The 15,753-nt window shown below is 40.1% G+C and overlaps 1 protein-coding gene across 1 annotated transcript in view; it reads right to left on the bottom strand.

Moving 5' to 3' along the window:
* Positions 1 to 356: 356 nt before the first annotated feature.
* dnai2b (dynein, axonemal, intermediate chain 2b) overlaps positions 357 to 15,753 on the bottom strand; it is a 57,945-nt gene continuing 42,548 nt past the window's right edge. Inside the window, exons 10-14 of the mRNA XM_068004504.1 lie at positions 10,129 to 10,264; positions 6,253 to 6,399; positions 3,874 to 4,104; positions 991 to 1,020; positions 357 to 538 (exon numbers count right to left, since the gene is read on the bottom strand). Coding sequence (XP_067860605.1) covers positions 524 to 538; positions 991 to 1,020; positions 3,874 to 4,104; positions 6,253 to 6,399; positions 10,129 to 10,264 — 559 coding nt within the window. The 3' untranslated portion in view covers positions 357 to 523. The remainder of the gene's footprint in view (positions 539 to 990; positions 1,021 to 3,873; positions 4,105 to 6,252; positions 6,400 to 10,128; positions 10,265 to 15,753) is intronic.

The raw sequence follows: 15,753 nt of genomic DNA, 5'->3' as shown, positions 1-15,753 counted from the left end.
TAGTTGTAAAGTTGACAAGGTTAAAGACTTCACAGAAATTCAAGACCATTATGGCTTCCACCAGCTGCCAGCCATTGCTTAAATGTGGCCTTGAAAAGCTGTTCTCTCAGCTGAGGTACATAGTCTGGAGCAGCTGTCCCCCGATTGACAGTGAATGGTTCCTCTGGGAGAAAAATATTAGTAGTAATTTCTCTTGTCTTGACAGACAGTTCCTCCTTCTTCTACATATGGAAGCTTGTTTTTGGAGCAAATTTGAAATTGTTGCTTTTCTACAAATCTTTTACAACATGATATATAGATGAAAGCCACTACAAATACAATTTAGAAATTTTATTTAAAGATTCAAAGAAAACCATGTTTTGAATAAATTCAGTATAATGTGAAAATAGGTGCATTTAATGTCCAGGTGGCAATACTCAGTTTCAAGATATTGATCTTCCAGTTGCTGGCTGTTCTATTAATAATGAAGAAAATTGAATTAATTTACTCAGTTGGTACTGCAGGCTGAAGTTGCATTTTCATATCAATAGTTGTCCGTCTAAAAAAAAGACAACGGTCCTTATTAGAAATGTACAGTAATCAGAGAACAAGAATGAACCCTAAGAGCTACAGTAGCATCCCTGGACTGAAATAAATGACATTTGGGAATATCGACTGAAGATGCGATTTATAAATCCGCCCATTTTTTAAATTAATTTTTTATATTCAGCATCAGTCACTTGTAAACACTTGTTCTTCTAATAGGTAGAAAATAAAGAATGACTATTGGGAATACAGCCAAGGGTGTGGGAGGAGTTAAGAATTTGGCTTTGGCCTCACAGCTGGTCTGAAACTGAACCTAAACTTCGAACTTCATAATTGGATTCTAACTATGCTAGAAAAATTTCAGCAACTCGAGAAATTGTTTAATTTTTACATTAACCAGCCCAATCAACTTAGAATATAACCAAATCCTTAGGGTACTAGTCAAATGCAAGAAGCTGTTCTCACCTCTTCTTCATCCTCTGACAGTGTTAGTTCCTAGAAAAAAAGAATAAAACACAATTTTGCAAACAATTTGATTTAAAAACAAATATGCTTTGCAGCTTTTCCTGTGCACCATCAGTCTAATCTAATTCTAAGGCTCCTGCAACAAATATATCTAAAATACAAATTATTTGGCATGGAAGGATAAAGGGGTGGAGGGGGGAATATTTGCTTAAGCAGTTTCACTACCATTCGAACTTCAGATGACTATTACCCGACCTTGTCACAGTAAACAATTTTCTGACGTGTGCCCACACATGCAGTATTGGTCATTGCAATGCTCCTGCAAGCATTTTAAATAGATTAGACTGAGAAAGCCTGCTGCCATTTTTGTGATCTGGAATAAGGAGCAGTATTAAGTCATAGATGGTTTCAAGACATCTCCAGCGCTTTTTTGTAAACAACTATCTCCTTACCTCCTCAGTCACCATAAATCTGCTCAAACTCTTTTGACCCCTCGACTGCCTCCGTGCCACCAGACTGTTTGTCCAACATCAAATCCTGAATGACTGTGCATGTGTGATATATATCTCCTCCACATCATATGTTGGACTGTATGAATACCAGCTCACATCAGGAAGATCAAAGTCATCAGCTTTGGCACCCACCACAAACTTCGTTCCCTTGCCACTAATTCCAGCCACCTCCCTGGCCACTCCCTCAGAGCGGATCAGGCCATTTATAATTTTGCTGTCCTGTTCGACCCAGAATTGACCTTTAAATCCCACGTCCTCTCCATCATCTAGAACACTCACTTTCACCACTGCAACATTACCAGTCTCTGCTCCTGCCTCAACTCCTCTGCCACTGATTCCTTTAACGTAACTCCGTCACCTTCAGACTTGACTACTCTGATGGTCTTTTTGCTGGCCTCCCATCCTCCACCCTCCATAAATCCCACTTATCCAAAACCCTGCCACACACATCCTGCCCAACACTAAGTTCTGCTCGGCCATCAGTGAAAATGTTTTTTTCATTTCCCAGTGCATTCAATTCAAAATTTTTGCCTTTATCTATAAATCCCTCTATTACCTTTCCCATCCTGTTTCTGCAATCTCATACAATCCATATCCTCTACCGTTCTTCATACTCCAGCCTTCTGTGCATGCCCTTTCATCCCACCACTGGTGCCAGAACCTTCAGCCAGCCACTTCAATCCTACGCTTTGGAACCCCTTTCCTAAATCTCTCCAAATTTGAATCTGTGTCCATCTTTAAAAACCTCCTTAAAATACATCTCCTCCATCTAGATTTCAGTCACCCCTCCTAATTTCCTCCTTCCTGGCTCTGTGCCCATTTTCATTACACCTATCTGCCTTCTGGCTTTTTTATATTAAAGGTGCTATATAAATGCAAATTGTTGTTGTAGTCGAGTCTTGTCCTCAATGGGCCAACAACAATAACCAGTTGAATGATCCTCTTCCGTATTTTGCCACTGGGCTAATAGTCCTCCATGAATATGATGATCCTGGTATGTTACACCGGCAACTTAATAAAAGCATATTTATTTACATCTTCAGAATGATAAATTAGATAACTGATAAATTATGTTGTCGCCATGCAAGCTGGTATGGCCACGGTATCAGTAATGAACATATTTAAAATTGCTGATGATATTGCAATACAATAAATTACTAACACAATCTCTCCCTCTTAGGCCACCGACTACTACGTCCCTCCTCCACAATTCTGCCTTCAGCTGGGAGGATGGGATTGTCCAGGCAAGGAACTTTCTAATGGCTAATGAAAATATTGGTCCACAAGGTGCATTCTCCATGTGTTGGGCTTGGCCATGACACTTTTGACTCCTGCTCCATCTGCTAGTGCAGACAGAACCTCATAAATATGGACATAGCTCCAGGATACAATATTAACTGTGTGCTCTAGTGGTCTACAAGAGCGATATTGGTACAGATATAAGCAACCTATCTGAGGTTCAGGGATTTAGTTTGGACCCTTAACATATGGTAAAACTCAAACTGAATAGGAGGTTGGTTTTAAAATGCACTGGTGGGAACTAAATTTAGAATGTACCAACAAGGTTGGAGGAAATGTGGTTTGACTGAATCTTGAAATTTGTAATCGACTTACTGGATCTTCACTCCTGTCATTCTTATCACCAGAGATGAGTCCATGAATCCTAACTTTTTATTTACTATCCACTTTACTTACAGCATTGGAGATGTGGAGCAGAGCAACAACTGGTAGGAAAGTGCTCTGTTGCTCTTGCACTGTGATATTTAAATAGAAACTCTGCTTCTCAAGTTTGATTCCTGTCTAACTGTAGCTACACACATTAACCAAATGTAGAAAGTTAACACATACAACAATAGTTAGACAGAAATTTAAAGTTTTTCACCATCATTAACAAGGGCTCCATGTAATAATTCCTTTCAGAATTAACAGGGAGATTAAAGTGTAGATAACAGTAAAGCACGATACAGGTACAGCCTATACAGGTGAGCTTGGGAGAAGAACTAGCTGTGTTATTCCATTAGCTACTGAATGTTCATATGTAGATGCAACAAAATCTGTTTAAACCAACCCTATATTACAAATTTACCTCTCGGTTTAATTTACTAGAATTCAATCTCTCCACAGTTGAATTAATTGCCTGTTCATTACTTGGCAATTAAGTGCTGTTTAGCCATTTGAGGGGTGCAAAAGGAGCACGATTGGAGGTGACCCTGATAAGCCAGTTGTTTAATGCTCAGGATAACAAAATCGTACTGATCAAGCAGAAAAAGGACGTCAGCAGTATTCAAAGTTTAGCTATTAAAATTAAAAACAGATTCGCATTAACTTTTCCAAAAGTAAAAAAGAAATCCCTCATTATCCTTCCACTTACCTTGGCAATATCCGATTTTTCCACCTCCAGCTCAAATCTGTCTCGTTCTTGCTCAATAGATTCAAAGAATGCACTCTCGGCATGTGCAATTTTGTATTCAATAGTATCCTCCTCATCCTCAACTTTGTGTTCCTCCACTTTTCCTTGTTCAGATTTAGCACGCTCTTTTATCCGCATCTCACGTTGACGCGCTTCCAGAATCTTCTCCCGTTTTGTCTCCCTCTCAAACATCTAAAAATATAACAAAATATTGTCATATTTGTATGTGGAAATTTCTGTGGTGGACTAAATCACATAATATTCATGTAACCTACTATAAACTAAAAAATCTTTTTGTAAAATTTGAGTGATTCCAATTAATTGTCCATATTAAAAGATGTGAATTTGTACATTAAGCTGGGTTAATGCTAGACCAAAATAAGACTGATAAAATAACACTTCATACAAACAGCAGTTATTGATATAAGATCAGGCTCAGTTTACAAAGGGCAAATGACCAGAATTACAGCATCCTCTCTTTTATACTTAATGTTGAAAGCCTGTGGCTTTTGGACATAGAGGAGATGGGAATGTTAACGTGCTAACCCCACGGGGAACTGAGCTAGCCATTAAAACTGTGTACTTTCATATTTTCGTTTTGAGATAATCCAATGTCATTGAGCACATCCCAGAACAGTTCGTACCCCAGGGTTAGAATGGGTTTGGTGTCGAGGCTTGCTGGTGCCGCCAGTTTCAACCAGAAGGGGAGGTTGTTCATTCAAGGTGGTAACTTTGACTGGCATCTTATGCCATTCCTCATTAAACAGGGTTGAGGGATAGGTCAACGGGTCATCTCTCTGGAGAGGCAGTCTAGAACAGTCTTGAATGCAAGGCAGACAGATAGATATTGCTCTCCAGTTAGTGAGGAAGGCTGTGGGACTTTAGATTGAGGCATCAGTGTATAGGGCCTGCAAGAGGTTAGTGCTGGTTACTTTAATGACTGTTAACCTGTAAAGTGAGTTTAGCCCATAACAGGGGCAGAATGGCATAGTTGTTATTTTAATGCTGAGGGAAAAAAAAGGAAACAGAGGCATCTAATTGGAAAATGGGATTCTGTTCCTTCAGATGTTTCATGTAAAATAAACCAGTTTGTTAGTGCACAATTGGCCTTGTCTCTCTACAGTACTTTTCAGTACACCTTCCAAAAAGATTCTATGTGTGCAAAATCATTGTATTTAGTACACATAAAGAGAGGTCCATTGTTATAATCTCCAGGTCACGCTATCATTTAATTAGACATTGGGCAGTAAGGGTGCTCTCCAGATTGTAGGGAATGTGAGGTCCTCTTATGGGAGCGACCGGTGACACTGAACCCAAGAGAATATCTACTGTAGATCCGTGAATTTGGAACACAGGCACAGACACACATATACAGAGTTAGGGAGATACAGACAAACTCACAAAGACTGAGAGAGAAAGACATTGTACCTTTCAGCAGTAAACTGCCTCTAAAAGATGCACCAGTAGAGCCCACTGAGTAGCATTAGGTGATATTGGATGCAGACAGAGGGGAATCCTCATATGGCATATACATCTGCACTGCACAAATTCAGAGTTAACTAAAATCCAAGGATAGCATGGGGGGGTGGGGTGGATGATTGGCCTAAGCTGTCACATGCTTTGAACGAACCTTGGGGCTAATAAATATTTCCCAACAATACCATTTCTATAGTACTGGAGAAGAGGAAAACCATGTGAATCTTGAAAGATGTGAACCCTAAAGGAACAGTATTCCATGCTTTCCCTCTGTGTGATGGATTATCCTATTGGATGTGGAAAATAAAAGAAGTTACATTTTTGTTCACTGACATGAACAGATTGGGAAGTTCTGAGGTAGATTGGTACTAGCTCCACTCACAATATTCTTACTGTAGTAAGGTGTGTTGGAAGTAAAGATAGATTGTAATATGAAATCAGTCATCACATAGTAGGAAAATTCTACATTCATATGACTATCAATTGATTAATTTCAGTTTGGTTGGAACATTCAGACAAGTTAAAATGGATTGTGAAAATCTACAATGTAACAATAGCGTCCATGGTAAGTTACCTCACAAGTAGGCCATTTTAGCATTTTTTCTTGCAATGTTGTATTTATCTAATTGGCGTTGTTTCACTATCAAGTATACTGTAGATTTCATTAAGAATGATGTCATTTGGCAACATTATCTGCAATTTCACTCATCTTTAGGTCTGAAGTATACTTTTCAGAGTTGCAGTTTTACTTAAAATCATTTTTAATGCATTGCATTCCAACAATTTTACACATTAACCTGCAGCTCAGCGGAAGCAACTTGACTGCAGAAATGGTGATCAAACCCTCTAGCCCAGAACACTTACTGCATTTACAAGTCCCTTTTCATTTTTCTGATGAGCATAAAAACCTGATGAAAACTCGAGGAGGGTTGTTGTACCCAGATGAGAACCACAGGCAAGGAATCGTCCGTTGTCTTGGACACGCAAACTGTACAGAGCTTCGTCACACACCTAATTGTTGGGGGGGGGGGGGGGGTGGGTGGGGGAGGAAAGAGAATGTGTTTAGCAAAAAAGTCAAGATTTAGAAATTTGACAATGCAATAAATTACAATAAGATGGGGGAAAATCGATTCTCCCTTTTTAGCTAACAATGTATCTAAACCCAACTATCCTTCAGCATCAGTATGACATTCCAATCTGTACTACACCAGTGCAGAAAGGAAAAGTACTTTATTCAGGATTTTTCATCACCATTCCACTGCCATCATGTGATACCAAAGATCAATTAAAACAAGAGAACTAGAGTTACAACTTTAAAGATTGTCATCATGACGGCTTAATGTCTCTTCACAGTAAGTTTGTTCAATTAAAGCAATTTCCCAGTAATTGAAATAGAACAAAAGGCTAACACAGGATTGGGGGGAGGGGGTTGGCAAGAGTTGTTAAAATCGTAATACCGTTAAGAGTTCCATAAAAAATTATTTTCATTTAGGTATAGAAATTATTAGGTAAAGTGAACCAGAATATTACTTCAAGGTGTGTTACACCATTAGGACAAGAAAATATCAATTTAAATTAGTTATAAGTAAATTCAGAACACATCTTTGAAAAAAAGTCTTCATTCCATATGTTTATCACTCCTGGAACAATCTGCCAGGTAAGGTAGTGGAGTCGATGACATGAGGGGAGTTCAGAATGCAGTTGGATGCTAAGCTGGGTGAGTTGAAGTACTAGAGAGACAAGTAGAAACAGTTGAATGTCCTTTTCTCATCTATGACTTATTCTTAGATTGTTATTTTAATAAGAAAATGAATATATAATCTTTAAATCTTGTAAAGGCAATTGAGTGGTAGAACTCAAATTCATGCCTACAATCTTCCACATGTTGAGTTCCTGATCTCAATTATACTACTATGGGAACCACTGAGCAGATGCCTGGTACTTCCCCACAGGGAGCAAAATAACAGACGAAGAGTCACCTCAGGATGCTGTTGCACTCCAAATAGTCAGTTCCAGAGAAAAGTTTGCAAAAATCTGATGTCTTGAGATGCAAGAATGGCTAAAATTCTATTTTTTTATAATCAAAAAGTTTCATTCTCAACAACAAATTAATTTATAAATCCTGTGATATGCTTGAAGCGAGCAGTGAATTCCCATCAGATCTGTTGGCAAGATTTCATCGCTGTGACTGTGGTGAGAGAGGCGCGGCACATCTGGCTTCTGCTATTAAAGTAAACCTCAACCTTCTGTCACCTGTCCAAAGTGCCGAGGTTGGAATCTCTGAGTCTTGTTGGCAATGTTTACTAGTTAAAAGATGGGGTAGGAAGCGCAGCAGTAAAAATCAAATTCAAGTATGGAGAATATTTCCATCTACTTTGTTGAGTTGGGAATACAGCTCCATTACAGCAGGTTACCCCATATAAACTGTAAATCCAAAGATTGAAGGTGGTTCAGTGATGTAACGTACACGTGCTCTATCTCACCATATACCCAGCGACAGGTATGAGTTCACAGTGTACTATTCCTCATATAATGAACACAGTTTATCAGGCTGTGTGTCAGGAGGGTGCAGAACAGTCACAAGCTGCTTTCATACGGGGACAGAGGGAAAAATGTAAAAAAGTGAGCTAAACTGGGCAGCTTTTGTATATCTTCCAGTAGTACATTATTAAGTGGAATTTGCAGAATCCCTGAGAGCAGGCTATTAGCCCACCTTCCCAACCAGAACATGGTCAGGATGCAGAGTGACATAGAAGAAGAAAGAAAATATCAAAATTGGGCGATTTAAAAAAAAGTTAAATGAGGTCATGTGAGACTTTGCTCATTAAAAGAATCCCCATGAGAACTCATTAAAAAGATGATTTGTACTTGGGGCCTGGAATTGCTGCTTCATTAGGTGTAAACTGCAAAACAAAATAATCCTTGTGAGAATATTGTAGTAGCAGATTAGCATCAGATTTAATGTATTAGACTATGCAGCAAAAAAAAGTACAGCTTCCTTGAGGCATAAAACAGCTCAAGTTACTTCAGTGTTCAAATTTAGGAAAAAACACTTTTCTCTTTAAAAAAAACCCTAGGTATCTAATGTGTAATGGATATCTTTGTAAAGTCTATTTATGTTTTTATAGTGACAATCGAAACAACTCATTCGCAACATTGGCCCAGAATTTCCTGGAGCTGGTTAACGAACGGCGCCCGCCGTTAGTTAGACTTGCCCTTGCCCGTTTAATCTCCATGATATTTTGTGCTGCAAGTTGCTGGAAGTGGGAGTTGGAAACGACGTGGCACCCCCTACAGGGCATCTGGGATCTGAGTGAACAGGGCAAGCAACTGTGTATCTCCTTAACCAATCAGATTGAAGGACTGTGAAATTAGCAACACAAGGACTGAGAAGGAAGTGTAAGTTAGAAAGGGTGAATTCAATGTCAAATCCGGTATAGAAAGAGAAATAAAGAGAGGGAGAAAGATTGGATTAAGAGAGAGAGAAAAAGGAGATAGAAAGAAAAAGTTTAAAAAATGTAATTTCAATCCTACCTAAGGAAGGATATACTTGCTTTAGAGGGGGTGCAGCGAAGGTTCACTAGATTGATTCCTGGGATGAGATGGTTGTCCTATGAGGAGAGATTGAGTAGAATGGGCCTATATTCTCTGGAGTTTAGAGGAATGAGAGGTGACCTCATTGAAACTTTATAATATTTTTAGAGCTGAAAGGCTGTTTCTCCTGGTTGGAGAGTCTAGAACTAGGGGTCGTAGTCTCAGGATAAGGGGTCGGCCACTTAGGACTGAGATAAGGAAAAATTTCTTCACTCGGGGTTGTGAATCTCTGGAATTCTCTAATCCAGAAGGCTGTGAATGCTCAGTCGTCGAGTATATTCAAAACTGAGATCGATAGACTTTTGGACACTAAGGGAACCAAGAGATATGGGGGTAGGGTGAGAAAGTGCAGTTGAGGTAGAAGATCAGCCATGATCTTATTGATTGGCAGAGCAGGCTCGAGGGGCCGTGTGGTCTACTCCTGTTTCTATTACTTATGTTGTTATGCTAACAGGTGGCTTCTCAGAATGTTTTTAAATCTAGCTCAAAAGCTCCACTGCATAAAACTTATTTTACTGTTTTGGTAACTTAACATAACTATTTCTTTCCAGTCACTCATGCTGTATTATTCACACCTTTCCTGGGAAAACCTCCCTAAAGACAAGTGATGAAATGGTATTGTCCCAGTGACTCAGAAGTCCTAAGTCTTAGCTGAAGCAGCGGTAAGGATGCTACAAAGGCTACTAGGTTAGGGAAGGGACAAATTGGCCATGGTAACTGCTCCTGATCATTTTGCAGTGAACCTGACTGGAAAGAATTCAAGGTCAGTGCTCACACATGAGTAATGTAGGTACCAGAGGACTGCCTATGAAACTATACTGCAATAAGTTTCAGGGGAGAAGAGGAAGGGAAGAGGAGAAAATGAAAAGGGGAAATAAAAAGGCAAAGATGGATATCATCAGTATCATTTTAGGATATTGCCTCAATATCTCTAGGCTAGGAAGGGGATGCAAAGAGAAAACTTAACCAAGGTTCCCAATCTTAATTGGGTTCCAGAGATCCCTCCTGGAAACTACATTTGGTAGATCGTGACTTGTGCGATCGTGTAAAATGGGTGATAGCGGGTTGGCAGCCCCTTTTACATATCTCCCAATTTTTATTTCCATTTGCGGATATGCAAATTATGACAACAATCAATCACAGTACCTTAACGCTGAGTGTGGGTTCACTGTGTTTAAATGACAAGTCCCAGGTATCAACAGTTCCATCCATTTTGGTTGTGAAGAAGACAGCTGGCCTTACCGGGCTCCAACAACCATCTGTCAGATAGGACATGTGGTATCTAAAATAAGAAACAGGAGATGAAGTTTGACCAATTCATTTTAAGGAATATTATTTTCTATTAAGAGGCCATAAATCTGCAAACTTTCTGCTGGACTCCTGGCATAGGTCTGCCAGAATGGCTGCGAATTAGACCAGGATCCAAATACTCTGGGTCTTGGTCTTCTCTGGCAGTTTCCACAGGGGCTTGTTTGGGTTGGACTCTCTTCCTGCCCCAAACAAGATCACTATCCTAAGAAGAGATGCAACCGGAGAATGCGGACACCATAGACAGCAGTTTGCTCATCTCCAGCCTGGCGTAAGAGCAGCGTGCTGGTATGCTAAGGGGAACCAGGTGTACTGGCCTACCGTTCAGTGAAAGTGGGGCCCACCTGTGGGTTCAGTCCCCGGTCATGTCTTAGACCCCTGAAGATTTGAAGAAAATTTTTCAACTCCATTATAAGAGCACACAGAAGAGATCTTTTGTCCTCCCCGAAGTTTGGCACCCTCCGCTGCATTTGCTCGTTTCCTCAGGCAGGTGGGCACCCAAGATGCACCCTATAGGCATGGGCTCCTACTGCTTTAGATGACCTCTCTCAAACCCTGCAAACTTTGGCAGGGTTAGTACCAGAGGCCACTGGCAGGCGGATCCTGGAATGTACGTCAGAATTGAAGGTCCATAAGCTTTTCAGACCCGGTCTTTTTTTAAAAATCCCTTTCTCCCTCCACCCCATCTTTAATTCCTTAGATTGCACCTCATAGAGGCAGAAGGCATATCTAGGTAAACAGATATCTAGATGGACTAATCGTTGTCATGTTTATCATGAATGGATATGACCTGCACCATGAGAATTGGCTGATCTTTTTCCACAGGGGATACTTGTACTAAATCTGGGTATTATTGAAGTGATAACATCTTCAGAGCTGAAGAAACCTGGTTATTCAACTTGAAACTCTAGCTGCTCATTATGCATCCTTCAGCGACATATTTGCAAAAAGAATCTTCAAGACAAAACACTGTAACCTTGGGTATAGTTTAGCAGGTACTGATTAAGTAAGGGGAAGAATCTCCTGCAGGACAGCAGGCAGGGGTAAAAACCAAAGCTCCCTAGTAGAAGCAGAGCACTGATATCCAGCTGAAGCCCACTTCAAAAAAACTTCAAATGAGGTCGAGATTGTGGTGTCGTGGTTGAGATTAACCTTTGCTCCTCTACAAGGTCTCCTTTAGGGAGAGAGAATGGACAGTTCACAACTGTTCCACTACTATCTGCATACAAACTGAACTGGAGTCACTTTACAGGAACAAAATAAAAATATTACTGTTATAACATTCCTTCAATACTGAAATATTGAATTTAAAATGAAGATGGGGATAAATAAAATGCACTGGTTCAGCAGGTCATTGTCATCCCATCTGTGAAATCTAGTTTAAAAATCTGTCTCACAGGTAGGACATTTTATGAGTGCTCAACTATATTAAGTTAGGCTATTTCAACCAATTTCTCACTTAGATATATAGTATGGGAAATAATCGTCAGGACCAATACAGGTGCTCTTCTGGTGCTGTTGATTCAGCCTGGAAGTATTTTAAAATTATGTCCAACTCCTTCTGAGCTTTAGTGCTATCAATGATTGTGAAAAATAAATTGTTCCACTCCCCAGCATGGTCACACTCACACAGAACACAAAATCTATTAGGTGGTTATTGTTAGAAAAAAATCAAATAACCGTGGTTAAACAATAAATACTTTACAGCAGCAACTGTTAATTATCCTCTCTGTATTGTAATCCCTTTCTCATCTCAAGCAACCTAAAAGTAGCTGCAGAGCTATGCAATCAATTGTGTAAAAGCAACATGATAGTCTCTGTTGTTGCAGTAACAGAATATCAGTGGGATACAGGTCAAATTGACCAAGCACACACCAGCAGTAGCTCCATATAACATTACCATGTCTTTTTCTTCTGAGTATCTGTGCTCTCATTTCATGCAAATTTATACAGAACACAAGGCCAGCAATACAAAAATGTGTGTAATTTAGACCTGACAGGGCCAGCCAATTTTCATTCAATGGATAGAAACATTCACTGTGTCACAGAACAGTTGCTAACATTTGTTTTCAGTCTGGAGAAAGTTAAATGTAATCAAACCAACAGCAAATTTAAATATCAGTGCACTGAAGCCTAATTCAATCCATTTACTGCCATGCTGTGGTTGTCATAAAGCTCTTGGTATTGCATAAGTTTCTCACAATTTTAAAGTTTCTTGAGTTCTCATTTCACATGTTTGTTATCTGCAGAGTGCCACAGCACATTTATTCCAAAGTTCACTCAGGCCTGAGTGTATAACTGAAATTTAGTTAAAGGGTACTTAAAAGCAACTCTCGTTATCTGATGGTGATGGTGCATATTGTGCTCTCACAATGCATTTGAACATAAGTGGTTGGGCCATGTTTGGTAATAATTGGAAAAAGCATGGTATTGCTGTGTGGACCACAGTGCATCACCCATTCATAATGGTTAAGAACGTAACATGGGGGAGTCTTACACAAAATGTCTGTTCCTAGGCAGAATCTAACCAGAATCTACGCAGTTTTAAACCACAAAACATAACAAGAGGTGACTCAGTGACAACAATAAAGAAAGAGCTTGCATTTATATAGTGTTTTTCATCACCTCAGGATGTCCCAAAGCATTTCACAGCCAATTAAGACCTTTTGATGTGTAGTCACTGTTGTAATGTAGGGAAACGCAGCAGCCAATTTGCACACAGCAAGGTCCCACAAATAGCAATGAGATAAATGACCACATAATCTGTTCTTATTGATGTTGGTTGAAGGATAAACATTGACCAGGTTCAATGGGAGACCTCGCTTGCTCTTCTTTGAAAAGTGCCAAGGGATCTTTTACGTGCACCTGAGACAGCAGACAGGTACTCAGTTTTACATCTCACTTGAAAGGTAACACTACCTCAGTATTGCACTGAAGTGTCAGCCTAGATTACGTGCTCAAGTCTTTAGAATGGGGCTTCAACCCACAACCTTCTGAGTGCGCAGATAGCATTATTAAACATATAGGAAAGATTCTCAGAGTCCGTGGTTGTTCAACTTGCTCAAAGAGTGGGTTGGAGAGCACCCACAGCAGTGTAGGTTGTATATGCTTTGTTAAAAGCAAAAGGTCTGGTTTCATGCTTGCTTATTTATTAAGTCCGTCAAAAGGTACAGCCTATCCTCAGTTTTGCAAGATAGTATGCTAGAGAGTATATTACTATTTGTCAATTACGTCTTAAAAGATTAATACATTTCAATTTTAAAAAAACTTCTTCCCCTAATAGCTTGCAGAATTCTGGGTTCTTTATCCATCCTCCCCAGGTTCACCACCCTCTGAGTGAAGAAATTTCTCCTCATCTCGGTTCTAAATGGCATACCCTGTATCCTGAGACTGTGACCCCTGGTTCTGGACTCTCCAGCCATTGGGAACATCCTCCCTGCATCTAGTCTGTCTAATCCTTTTAGAATTTCATATGTTTCGATGAGATCACCTCTCATTCTTCTAAACTCGAGTGAATATAGGCCTAGTCGATCCAATCTCTCCTTATACTTCAGTCCTGCCATCCCAGGAATCAGTCTGGTAAACCTTCGTTGCACTCCCTCCATGGCAAGGACATCCTTCCTCAGATAAGGAGACCAAAACTGCACACAATACTCCAGATGTGGTCTCACCAAGGCCCTGTATAACTGCAATAAGACATCCCTGCTCCTGTACTCAAATCCTCTTGCAATGAAGGCCAACATACCATTCGCCTTCCTAACTGCTGGCTGCACCTGAATGTTCGCTTTCAGCGACTGGTGTACAAGGACACCCAGGTCTCGTTGCACCTCCCCTTTTCCCAATCTATCACCATTCAGATAATAATCTGTCTTTCTGTTTTTACAACCAAAGTGGATAACCTCTCATTTATCCACATTATACTGCATCTACCATGTTCTTGCCCACTCACCCAGCTCGTCTAAATCACATTGGAGCCTCTTTGCATTCTCCTCACAGCTCACATTCCACCCCAGCTTTGTGTCGTCTGCAAACTTGGATATGTTACATTTAGTTTCCTCATCCAAATCATTGATGTATATTATGAATAGCTGGGGCCCAAGCACTGATCCCTGCGGTACCCCACTAGTCACTGCCTGCCACCCGGAAAAAGACCCGTTTATTCCTACACTCTGTTTCTTGTCTGTCAACCAATTCTCAATCCATGCCAGTATATTCCCCCCAATCCCATGTGCTTTAATTTTGTACACTAACCTCTTGTGTGGGACCTTATCAAAAGCCTTCTGAAAATCCAAGTATACCACATCCACTGGTTCTCCCCTATCTATTCTATTAGTTACATCCTCAAAAAACTCCAGTAGATTTGTTAAGCATGATTTCCCTTTCATAAACCCATGCTGACTTTGTCTAATCCCGTTAATGCCTTCCAAGTGTTCTGTTGTCACATCTTTTATAATAGACTCCAGCATTTTCCACACTACTGATGTTAGGCTAACTGGTCTGTAATTCCCTGTTTTTTCTCTCCCTCCTTTTTTAAATAGTGGGGTTACATTTGCCACCCTCCAATCTGTAGGAACTGTTCCAGAGTCTATAGAATTTTGGAAGATGATCACCAATGCATCCACTATTTCCAGGGCCACTTCCTTTAGTACTATGGGATGTAGATTATCAGGCCCTGGGGATTTGTCAGCCTTTAGCCCCATTAATTTCCCTAGCACTATTTTTTTTACGAATACTGGTTTCCTTCAGTTCCTCCCTCTCATTAGACCCTTGGTTCCCTAGCATTTCTGGGAGGTTATTTGTGTCCTCCTTTGTGAAGACAGAACCAAAGTATGTGTTTAATTGTTCTGCCATTTCTTTGTTCCCTATTATAATTTCCCCCATTTCTGACTGTAGGGGACCAGTGATCGAGAGCAGAGTGGAGATATAAAGAAGTGGGACCAGTGATCGAGAGCAGAGTGGAGATATAAAGAAGTGGGACCAGTGATCGAGAGCAGAGCGGGGATATAAAGGAGCAGGACCAGCGACCAAGAGCAGAACGGGGATATAAAGGAGCAGGACCAGCGACCAAGAGTAGAGTGGGGATATAAAGCTGAGATCAACTCAAGCACAGGCAGAAGTTTGAAAGAGTGACATCAGAGGACAAGTTGGTGAGTAATACATTTTTCTTGCTCTCAAAGCTAGGGGAGTAGTTTAAACTAGGAACCTATAACTTGCTAATACTTCATTAAATTAATAACTTAAACTAGATAAATTAATTTGTTTAAAAAAAAACTAAAAATAAACCAAGTGAATTAATTACATAAAAACTTTAATGAAGTAAATAAATAAAACAAGGTTAGATAGATTTGGCAGTGCGGGTGGTGTACCATAACTGCAGCATGTGGGAGTTTGCGGAGAGCAGCATGATCCCAGGTAATCACATCTGCAGGAAGTGTCTGCAACTCAAGGAACTTCAGCTCAGAG

This window comes from Heptranchias perlo, chromosome 23, assembly GCF_035084215.1.
Source record: "Heptranchias perlo isolate sHepPer1 chromosome 23, sHepPer1.hap1, whole genome shotgun sequence".
NCBI classification, from domain to species: Eukaryota; Metazoa; Chordata; class Chondrichthyes; order Hexanchiformes; family Hexanchidae; genus Heptranchias; species Heptranchias perlo.
This window is presented reverse-complemented; position numbering and strand designations above follow the sequence as displayed.